Here is a 12,458-nt window from a genome sequence, read left to right on the forward strand (position 1 = left end):
ATATATATACATAAATATATATATATATATATAAAATATATATTACATATATTATACACACACACATACACTTTCACACATATACACTCTTTCATTTGGGATCACCAACACTTTCTTACCTCCCTTCCCTTCAACCATTTCTTTCTAACTTTTTTTCTAATCCTTTGCCATGCTTGCCCGCTAAAACTTCAAGTTTTTTTTTCGTTCTCTCTTTGTTTATTTGTTCTTATTCCTTTGTGTTGAAGAGGGTAGGCTTGGAACATAAAATACCTTTTCATTTTCCCGTGCATTAAACTAATACACCTGCTTGTTGTTCATACACTTATCGTAGTCTTTTGCTTTTCTATTAATTTCAATTATATGTATATATATATATATATATGTATATATATATATATATATGTATATATCCATGTATTTTATATTTATAGCCAGCAGAGCCAGATTTCCCAGTGGCAACAGTAATGGATACTTGGACAAAACAAAAAGGACATCCTCTTGTGACATTAAAACTTAAGGGTACCACAGTTACAGCTACGCAGGAAATATTCCTTCATAGTGCAAATATTTCTCAACTGAAACCTTCACCATTCAAGTAAGTTCAACTGATCACTCTGTCTCATGTTCCTGATTGTTTTTTTCTAATATTCAAACATTTTTCTTTGAACCTTTGTTGATTTCCAGCTTGTGTGTTGTTTCTATAGGTATTGTCTTAGTTGAGCTAGGAGCACACACTTGCATAAGCACACATACATGCATACACACATGTACATGCACACATGCATATATATAGATGCACACATGCACATAAACACCTGAATACATACACATATATTTAGATATATACACCAATATATATATATATATATATAGTTACACACATAAACATATAAACATACATTCAAGCATATGTACATACATGCTCATCACATTCACCCACACAGACATACAAACTCACACATCTATGCACATCTACACACACAGTCATGCTCTCATACACACACACACACACACACACACACACACACACATACACACACACACACACACACACACACACACACACACACTCTCACTGTTAATTCAATGCTAACATTTTTGAGGCATGAAATTTTAATCAACTGCTGTTACATTCTGAGTGAGAAGAAAAAATTCATTGTTTTAATGACTAATTTATTTCAAGGAAGGCATAGAAGATAATTGTAATTTAAATTCATCATAATCTAATACAGAATGCAGTGGAAAGTGTGTGAGTCTGATCTTCGGCAGTATATGTTACAGCCTCAGACATGTTCCTGTTGTGTGTGAGTTCATCAGCAAAGCTTAGTTTAACTATATTGCCTTACCTTAGAATGACTAGAGGAGATATAGAATGTTTGGGAATGAAAATTGAGTGAGGGTACAATATTTTTGTTTATATATTCTGACTTTATTTCAATAAAAATGTATGGTTGAGTATCTAGGGTTTTGGACTCACAATGATTGAGTCATTGGTTTGATAGCAGGTTTAGATGGCATGTAAAAATGTTGGTCAATGTATAGAGAAATCATAGGGAGGTGAAGATTCAATGGTCTTTTGAGGGATTGACTACCTCTCAAGAGATGGTGTCATGATGAAATGTGCCTAGTATACTTTAAGTTGCAAGATGTAGGAAGAACATCCAGCCACATAAATCATGTCAAAAATAGAAGGTATAGGAGACAGATCTATTTCAGAGGGCAATAAGAATTGACCCAGCTTTATTATGGTCCATTCAATCTGAATATAAAGCTGATGGTAATAATTATGATAATGATTGTAAATCGTAGATAAGTAGGTAGGTTAGCGTTTACATACATGAGTAGTTTGGTGGTTATTTAGGTAAGTAAGCAGGTAGATAGGTATGTTGATTTTAGTCAAGATGGGTAAATGGATAGGTAGGGAGTTAGATAAGCAGGTAGGTAAATGGATTGGTCTGTATGTACATATGTAGGTAGGCTGGTAGGTAGGTTAGTAAGTAAGTAGGCTTGATGTGAATTTGAGGGCACGTTTAAATGTAAAGCTGAATTAAACCAAAACCACACACCTTTTAAATAAATGGAATTCAAAATTATTAGCAGCATTTAAGGTGGGTCAAGAAGAGAAAGAAATGTTCCCAAATTGAGTGTTGCTTAAAAAAAAAGCGAAATTTATTAGGATAGCATATTCTTTAAATTTTCTCACATGATATTGGTAGAAAAATATCCAAGAACTATTAACCACCCATAAGAAATATAGAGATGCAATATTCAAAGTAAATATTTTAGGTTTATTGTAATGGTTATTGGATTAAAACTCTCTAGACCAGTGTCTGGAACAAAGCAAAGGTGAAAAAGGATTCTAAGAGAAATCATGTGTTATCCAAAAACTATATTCCACAGTAATATCCAAATTTCAGAGAAGAACTGGAGCAGGAACAGTTTAAAGTTTCAAAACTTTTATGATATTTGAACAATTCTAAGTCAGTCACAGTAAGAACATTGTAAACGAATCTAAATTCTTAAATTTTACCTGTTTGCTAGTAAGAAGCCAAATTTATTTTATTATTTAGATCCAATAAACACACATGCGCGTGTGCGCACACGCACACACACACACACACACACCTCACAATGATGATGATGATGGTGATGATAGCAGCAGTAGCAGCAGACCATAGTTAGGCTTCAATGATATGTAATCAGTATTCAATTGACTGAGGTACTAACTTGTGAAATTAACATGTACATGACTGAGTATTCCACAGACACATGTATCCTTAACACAATAATCAGGTATGATCAGTAAGACCTAAAGTATGACAAGATTGTCCATTTGAATTACAGGTGGAATCCCTCGCTTCAGAATCTACACAGTTTGTGTCTACCCAGTTGCACTCTCAAGTTATGGGCCAGCCCAAAGCTATAAAAAATTACATTTTCCCAAGATGGCATGCAGCAGAATTCAATCAGGGACTTCATGGATTGCAAAGCAAACTTTCTAAATATTCAGCCATACTGCTTCTGATACACCTTCCATTGCTTATAATTTATGTATGCATGTGTGTGTGTGTGTGTGTGTGTGTGTGTGTGTGTGTGTGTGTGTGTGTGTGTGTGTGTGTGTGTGTGTGTGTGTGTGTGTGTGTGTGTGTGTGTGTAATAAAATATATATATAATTCTTAATCTTGCTAAGTAGGTAAAATGTGATTTGCTGAGAAGATCTGATAAGTTTGAAACATGTCTGTTACTTTCACCAGTTCACATTAAAGACCTGATCCACTCCACTCTGTATTGTCTATATTGTTCAAATATTTTGATTGACTGATCTTATCAAAGCTGTCAGCTTGTTTTTAGATTCTAAATACCATTTGGAAGATATAATATCTTATAATTACTTGAAGGATCTTAGCTGATCAAAAATTTTCTGTCTGACATTACCAGACACATTTTACCACATTGTCCAAGATTTCATTAATCTGCCACAAAATATTACCATTTGTCTCAGTCTTGTCCCATCCATGATAGCTAGCATCCTGAAATTTGACTTTCCTGTCTTTCTCCCATGCCTTCCTTTATCATTATCTGTTATAGTAGCTTCCATTGCCAGAGCACATCCCTTTCCTCTTTATATTTAACCTCTATTCGTATAAAATATTCATTCCTATGCAAAGTATGTATAATGGAAATGAAGGCTTGTGATACCTCTGGAGTATCTCCTTCTCCCATTACAATTTTTTCTGTAGTCTTAAGGATCTGGAACTCGAAGAAGAAGCTTATAAATGGAGTGCAATTCAATAGTTGTTTATTTTAGTTCTCATTCATGTGGCTTGCTCTCAGTGACCATCTTTATAGCAGTGCGTGGTTCGTTATAACTCCATTCATGTGAAGTACATTACCTCTGGAGATAACAGGTGAAGTTAGAGCAGGATAAGAATCCGCTGTGAGCTGCCAGCTTGCAGTGTTTCTCAGCGTAAGCGAGAAGGAAGAAAAAGAGTGAATGTCTGAATTCTCCTGCTTATATAGTCATTGCTGACAAGAGTTTCGCTGTCATCTCGTGCATGGCAAATGGTTGCAGGTGAGATCTCACTCCTGTCTCAGACATGGTCATGGCTACCGGCAAGATTTCATACAAAATGGCGCTGGCTTCTTGTGCCTTGCTACATATGTATTGCCCTAAATGAAGCGACAAAGTGGTCACAACAGGAATATCCTTGTTCATAGGTCTACTGGTTCAGGCTTGATATAAAACTAAACATAAATGAGATTACCCACCCCATTGCTCACCATACTGAATGTATCAGTTAAATCTTCTACAATAAACTTCCTCCCATCTTACTGCGAGGGCTATAATATCTACGACTGGAAAACGGATAAAATTTCTAAGGTTATCTTAAACGTATATATGCCTCAATGTGTCAAGTGATGGATATGTTGTTTCATTTCAAAAAGTCACAGTTATGCTACTGGATTGTTATAGAGCTACTCAACAACAGTAACAACAACAAACAGTTTTATTCAGTGATTTTATAGTTTTATAGCAAGGAAATCAGATTTTGAATATGTCATGCAAACAAGCCAAAATGCTTTAGAGGAAGTCAGTGTGTGACAGGTTAGGTAGATTTAAAGAAAGTTCTATTGTGATTGATTTCTTTCTGTTTAAGCTACTGTCATTTTTATTAAGCTAAGTACAAAAACACATTTTCCTGCTGAAGCAAAGCAGTAGCACTGTCTGTGATTAAGTTTATTCAAATTTCTGGGAAGCCATTATAATTAACTTGGTTTTTTTTCATAACACTTTTGTAAATATTTCCTGCTTTCTGACAGCCTATCAAATTATTTTCCTGCTTTACTGCCTCTACCATCAGTATTGCTACTACAACAACACCACGACCTAACACTACAACAACAATAATAACAACCATGAGTTCCACAAACCAAAACAGATCAATTTGAAGAGCATGTCACATGCAAGAAACTTCTCAAAATTATTGTCATTAAAACTTTCCGATGAAAATACTTGACACAAATCATTCAGTAATCTCCATTGTGTGTGTGTGAATTGGTGACACTTTTGTGTGTGTGTGTATTGGTTTATTGATCTGTATGTATTTCTGCACATCAATAATGCGCCTCTTATATGTCTAGATATGCATGTGTGCTTCAGGATGTGTTTACATGCATTTTTGTAGCAAGTGCATATTTGTGTAGATATATGCAATTTTATTTATTTATTATGAAATCTAAAACAAAAACATTGTCTGTGTGTGTGTGTGTGTGTGGTGCATGTGTGTGTGTATGTGTGTGCATGTGTGTGTGTGTGTGTGTGTGTGTGAGAGAGAGAGAGAGAGAATGTGTGTGCATAAGAGACACACCATATTTACAAATATAAATCAAGAATATAGTTTAAGAACTGTATATGTGTGTGTGTGTGTGTGTGTGTGTATATATATATATATATATATATATATTTATACATACTCGCACAGAAACATTTACACATAGATGTTTGTTAATTTATGTATGTTCACATGCTTGTGTATATATATATATTTGTAAGTGATTATGTGATTATGTGCGTTTATATCAATCCTATTCAATAAAATCTTTATCAATTTGTGCAGTTTTTATTATTTTTACTGCTTTTTTCTCTCTTGTCTATTAGTTTCGAAAACAATTCTTCTATTTCCAGTTATAAATGGTACATTCCATTAACTTACATAACATCGATGAAACCGAATTCTTCAGAAACAGTATGGTTAAATATGACATCAAGTAAGTAGCTTATCATTTTATATCAATCTATTGACTTTTTACCAGATGAAATTGGAGATAACAAAGCTAGAGTTTTGGGAATTAGAATTTTCCTGTAACCCAAGCAATGTTTTAAAATTAAAATAAAATACATAGTAAAATAATAAAATAAATATATGTAATAAAATCATAATTTTTAATCATTAATAAAATAACAATTTCATAATTTTTTTTATCTTTAATCTTTTATGTAACATAAAGTGGAAGTGGTATTTAAATACCATGATTTACATCTCTTATATTGAAATTACATCATAGAAGAGCCATTTCAACGATGTAAGAACTCAGAAAAACTGTTATATAATACAGTCAACTGTATAGAAGTGTGGAAAATTTCTGTTGTCCTTGCATAATTTGGTCACTAGACATTAAACTATGCAGTGTAATTGCATCAGTGACCATGCTATAGTAGGGTAACAAATCATTTTAGGCACTTTATAATAAAGAGTATTTTGAAAAACTTAATGTTTAGTAAAATATAAGTTTCTGTATGTTTTCAAATGGCTAAAAATATTTCTCTGCAGTCTATTATCTGTTTCAGTACAGTGTTTCAGATAGTCACTTACTAAACATATAGAGTTCTGAAGTTGTTTATATAAAATGATGAAACTGGAAAAAGTTCTTGACAAAGTCTGGACAAGGAATATTTTATGAGTTTTGGGGCTATTGCTTTCTATGACTTAAGTAGTTTCTCATTGCTTACACAAGAACCCAAGAAAATAGTCTAAGATTAGTAGGAAAATTCTCCTCCAGCTGTACAGTTAATTGCTTACATTAATTAACTGTGCATTTCTATGTGTGATTAATTTGACTTTAGAAGTGAGAGATAAATATTATTGCCAGATCAACATAACTGTCATCATCGTCATTGTTGTCATCATCCTCATCATCATCATTACTACCTTCATTACCATCATTTTACATCTGTTTATCTATACTAGCATGAGTTAGGTGGATTACATTTCTTCTTCTGATTCTTTAAAACATACTGACACTATCCCATTTCTTTATGCAGTTATTTGCATTTTTATTGAAGCTTTTGAGCTGCTGGCCTTGGGTAGTATAGCTCCATAATATGGTCAGTTTCTCCACATTCAGAGGTAGTTGGGCCAGTTTTGTAGCCCCATCTGAATAAAGTCATTTTTGATTACCTTATTCTTGTTCTCAAGTGGTTGAATTCATGCTTCTGAGCCAAGAGGGAGGTCTTCAGCAGGTGGGATTTTCATGTCGATAGGAATCTGGGTTGTTCTCAAGATATTCTATCTAGAGCTGGAATCTGAATTCTTCTTGAGATGTAAGGGACTGGAAATGACTGAGAAAATTCAACTGAAGGGTTGTTAGGTTAGATAGCATTCATTACTAGTAGCCTTTGTCATCTTGGTTTGACAAGCCACTTCCCATCTACTATCAGCAGATTGGTGCCAGTGAGGAGATACGCTTGTATTGGTGGGTTTCGTGCATCCACTGATGAGACAGCAAGTGTTATTCAATACTAAGTCAAGTTTCTTGATATGGATCGATCTCTCCCAGCTAGGACATACTCCACAGAAATATGAGGCCATTGCAGTAGATCTTAATGTGTACAGTAATCCCTCAACTATCACGGGTGTTACTTTCCCAAACCCCCTGTGATAGGTGAAAATCTGCGAAGTAGAAACAGTGCTGAACTGTATATTTTTTTATCATTTTTATAATTTGTATATATTTATTTTATTATAAATACAGAACAACACCACGGAGGAATTACGACGTAAGCTTAAATAATAATCCGCGATATGGCAAGGGATTATTGTATATTGTGGCTGCCCATCTACTATTGACTAATTTCAGTTGGATATTGTTTCAGGAACCATCATTCAGTTTGGTGTTTTAACTTGATCACTGAAGGAGGGTGTTCAGTCTGAGATTTCTCCAAGGTAAACTGAGTACAGTGCTCCAGTGGCCTTCCAGACCATTTGACGTTAAGAGGTTGGCTGGCTTCATGATTCCTAAAATGAAATGAACAGTCTGCACTGGGTTTTTGCATGGAGGTGGTTATTTTTGCAATAGAGGAGTCATGAGGTTTGCTTCTATTGCTTCCACAGAGGTTGTCAGTATAGAGAAACCACTCAGTTTTCTGATCTGTTGGCTAGTTATTAGTGTATAAATTATATAGTAGTGGTACTAGCCATTCCATTGTCATCACCAGCAGCTTCTCTTGTTGTCCAAGACAACATAGAAACATATGGATTGCACAGCATCTCACCACTCATCACAGTACCTCGATGTCTTGTATAAATTGCAACAGAGAAATCTATCGACTTTTGTTGTGCATGCCACATCCTTTTTTAACAACACATAAGTGGCTGGATATAAACCACCAAAAGCCTTGTCTGTTAGGGTACCAGATTACTGCTACATTATCACGCATGACGAAACTCACCAAACAACTTACATAAAACCACAAACACACACACACACACACACACACACACACACACACACACACACACACACACACACACACACACACACACACACACACACACGCACACACACACACACACACACACACACACACACCATTTTAAGAGGACTTTCAAACACTGGGGATAGCAATGAAAGTAATGCCTTTGTATTTGAAATATAATCAGAAAAACGAAAGTACAATATAATGACATAATTCTTTCTACTAAAGGCAAAATGCTTGAAATTTAGGTGAGTGGGGCCTAGTTGATTGCATCAACCCCAGTTATTCATTTTATCAACCCTAAAATAATGAAATGCAAAGTCAGCCTTGTTGGAGTTTGAACTCAGAGCATAAAGCAAGAAGAAATGCTTCTAAGCACTTTTTCGAATGTGATAATGATCCTCCTAGCTCACTACATTGAAAGTGTGGTATAATAGAAAAAGAAAATAGTATGGGATGAGAAATATTTTTAAATGTTTCGATAACTTTAGGAAAAATAAAATAAAGTAAAAGAAAAAATAAATAGCAGACAGTAGCGAAATCAATAATGGCAAGTCCCTGAGGTGCAAACCACAGTGACACAAAGCAAGACTGCTGTTAGTGCTTGCTGATATGAAACTGAAGGACATACTATGCACTAGCTGTAGATATATTAAACAAATGTCATTTTTTTCTTTAAACTTCTTTTGTAATGTAATCAGAAGAAAATGGAAATATTCAGAATCCTTGGAGGCACCCATATGACTGAAAGATTAGTTTAAGATTGTAAACTAGGTGTTACTTTTATTAAATATGTTGATATTAAGTGAAATGTAGTTTCTTACATAAGAGACATTTCTGAATTATTTTATCTTTAAACAATTCAATTTTCTTTCTGCTTACAAAAGTAAAGCTTCATATATTTCACTTAGTGATTCATAAGCCATGACATCAGCAAGTATGGGGGTGGTTGGAATTTGCTGATGAGGTCAGAATAATACCAAAACATATCTAATTAATCTCCAGAACTTAGCAAGACTGAGACTTATGTCTACCATGAAACCTAGGTTTCCATGGCATAAAAGTGACTGAGATTACAACTCTCTTCTCTATACCAAATGCTGGCCCACTGCAGGGAACTTGGAAGAGAAATGAAAATAGACAACAATAATAATCATGGCCAATATAATTTTTTGTCTTTACTATATATTTATTTCTTAATTAAATATTTAAAACTACTGCATTACATAAGTTAATGCTGACTTACTCAAAGACTGAAACATTGAATAGCTTCGATTTTATCTGGACTTTGACAGACGTGTAGCAAACAGCTGAAATGCATTACTGAATCAATCAGAAAGCTTGCTTTTTTTTTATGATGATGTCATATAAAGACTGGTTTTCATGTAATTCAGAGCTGCTGATATTCAAAGTCATCTACTAAATTTTTTAGCAGATTAGGCTATAGTTGTTTTCACAAATGCTTATGGATCATCTTAAGTCTCTCTCTTGGATTTGCTATTAATAAAGATATTCTTTTCCTACATCCACTACATGGGATCTAGTAAATTTTAAAATTTCGATAAAATTCTTCAGCCAGGTTTGGTCTAACAACTGCCTTCAGCTATAATTAGCTTAACAATTACCTGTGATAGGTCTAGCAACTGCTTTAAGTTGTGATTGATCAAACAAATGCCTGAGAAACGTGTCTGCTTATCAACCTTTGATAATCTTTTATCTCTTAGATTATAATTTTTAGTTAGATAACACTGTTGTATATTGGTAGGTCATACTTTTATGTACATACTGTTCATTAAGTTGTTGTACCTGGGATTCATTATATATCTAATTTTGCTCCTTCTGTAGACTGACAACCAGCTGGCTGTTATGTTTAATGAAGCATTCTTATACAAATGACATTGCAGTCCACCTCTCCCTAACCTTCAAGACTCCTTCTTTCCACACATGAAACTGAAATGTCTCTCACTAGACTTGTATGAATTTTGTGAACCAAGAACTCAATAACATCCAATAATATGATAATGCCATTCTGCTGCTTTGAACCACTTCAATATACATATCAAGAAAGCTGGCAAAAACAATTTCAAAAAATTCATAGCTAAATCCTTCACTCACTCTACTAATGTTTTACCTTACAATATCTGATGCCTTACTACGAAGACCACACATTATTTTGATTGCCAAGACTACATCCCAAAGGTTGGGATTTCTTTATAGATGTAGGAAATCATTCAGTTCTAACCAGAAAATACTTTAGGCTCCCAACAACTGTTAACCCACTACAAAAGCTATGGTGAAGCTCTCAATGAACTACTGTCCCACTTCTGAAACAATACTGCTACACACATAGACATCCTAGATCATATTCAAAGAAAAAACACTCAACTGATTATCATAAAATCTTTCACAAAAGCACTCACTACGAAATAGCATGGGTTGCCAGTGTCTGGGCAAGGCAAAAATCATGGGAAATACATGCCATTTTTTATTTATTATTACTACTTCATTTTTCTTTTGAAATTCGTGTCCAGGCAATCACCAATGTTACTCCCACTTACACCATGCCACTGCTCACTGCAATCTATGGAATAATTTATATTCCCAACAGATAGTATCCTTCCTTCTTCTAACCATTGACAGTGGAACCTTCCAATGTTATCTACGCAGACTTATGTATCTCAGATAGAGTTATGTATCTTGTTCACAGACAGAACATAATAACTGCAATTGTAATCCAAGAGATGTAAGGTAAATGGGGTCCAATAAGCAGAAAACATTTCCAAGATATTGTTGAACCAATCACAGTTGTAGGATTTTGATTAAATTTTCAAATGCAAGAGAGCACTACTGAAGGATGTGGGGGAAAGAAGTCTTTATTAATAATCCAAAAGAGAGAGACCCATCCTATAATCTATATCATCTATGATCATTTGTGAAAAGAGAAAACCATAAATTTCATCAACCATGAGGTTTTGTAAATAACTTTAGATTTCAGCATCCTCGAACAAGTATGTATCTTCAATATGAAAAAAATGAAATGATGAAGCAAAATACATTGTGGCAACCAAATAAATAATCCTGTAGATTTTGTTTGCAATTGTTTAACCATCATCATTGTTGTCATCATCAATAGCAGTATTTCAAATTGCCTTGCGTCTTTAAAAATTATATTTATTTCAAAACTCCAATTTTGTTCCAGAATGAAAAAAAAGAAAGATTAGTTTAGTTTACTCTCTCTCTCTCTATGTGTGTGTGTGTATGTATATATGTGAGTGTGTATATGTATATATATATATGTGTGTATGTATATATATGTGTATGTATGTATATATATATATGTGTGTGTGTGTGTGTGTGTGTGTGTGTATGTATCATATATTAGGCAGTAAACCCCAAGAAACTTACCTTCCACATCGAAAACTTAGGAGTGCAGTCTACATTTTCCTTTATATTAATAATAATATTTTCTGTTACTGCTGTTGTTGTTTTTACACCAAATAAATAGGATGTATAAAATATGGTGAATAAAATTATGCAAACAAATATATGAGATAAAATGCAGGAAGAATATATAACAGCAGCAATGATTGGTAATGATGATGTTAAGAATAATAAAAATAACAATGATAATGGCACCAACAAAAACAAAAACAACAGCAATAATAATAATATAAATGATGTAGAACTGCATAAGGAATAAATATAGGAGACAAAATATTATTAAGAAAACAAATATATAACAAAAGCAAAAATCTAATGAACAAAATTACTACGGCAATTCAAAGATATTGTTATTTTTTATAGAACTAAAATTTCAAATTGGAATAAATGTTCTGGAAATGAACTCAATTTTACATTCCTCTGAATGGAAATGGATGTTAGTGGTTTGACAACCCATTCTCTATAATGTTTGCCCCTATTACCACCAAGTAAAATTGTTACCATGAAACACTACTATGACCACTACAAAAACTGCTGTTACAACCCCCACCCCCTGCTATACCAATAACACAAGTTACCCCCCTATACCACCAACACAAGTACTACCATCTTTATCTGCAACACACACACACACACACATATGTATATGCACACACTCATGCACGTATACATACATCCCTGCATGTCTATATATATATGAGTTTATAACTTCCAGGAAATCTGTGATGTACTAAAAATGTGGGTGCGTATATATATATAT

General features: G+C 33.8%; 1 protein-coding gene across 1 annotated transcript in view; it reads left to right on the forward strand.

Annotated features, from left to right (window-relative positions):
• The window catches only part of LOC106869101 (endoplasmic reticulum aminopeptidase 1), a 1,169,084-nt gene that overhangs the window by 931,047 nt on the left and 225,579 nt on the right, over window positions 1-12,458 (forward strand). The window contains exons 11-12 of the mRNA XM_052970645.1: window positions 432-595; window positions 5,687-5,769. Of these exons, the coding sequence (XP_052826605.1) occupies window positions 432-595; window positions 5,687-5,769 (247 nt within the window). The remainder of the gene's footprint in view (window positions 1-431; window positions 596-5,686; window positions 5,770-12,458) is intronic.

The sequence above is a fragment of the Octopus bimaculoides genome, chromosome 9, assembly GCF_001194135.2.
Source record: "Octopus bimaculoides isolate UCB-OBI-ISO-001 chromosome 9, ASM119413v2, whole genome shotgun sequence".
Lineage (NCBI taxonomy): Eukaryota > Metazoa > Mollusca > Cephalopoda > Octopoda > Octopodidae > Octopus > Octopus bimaculoides.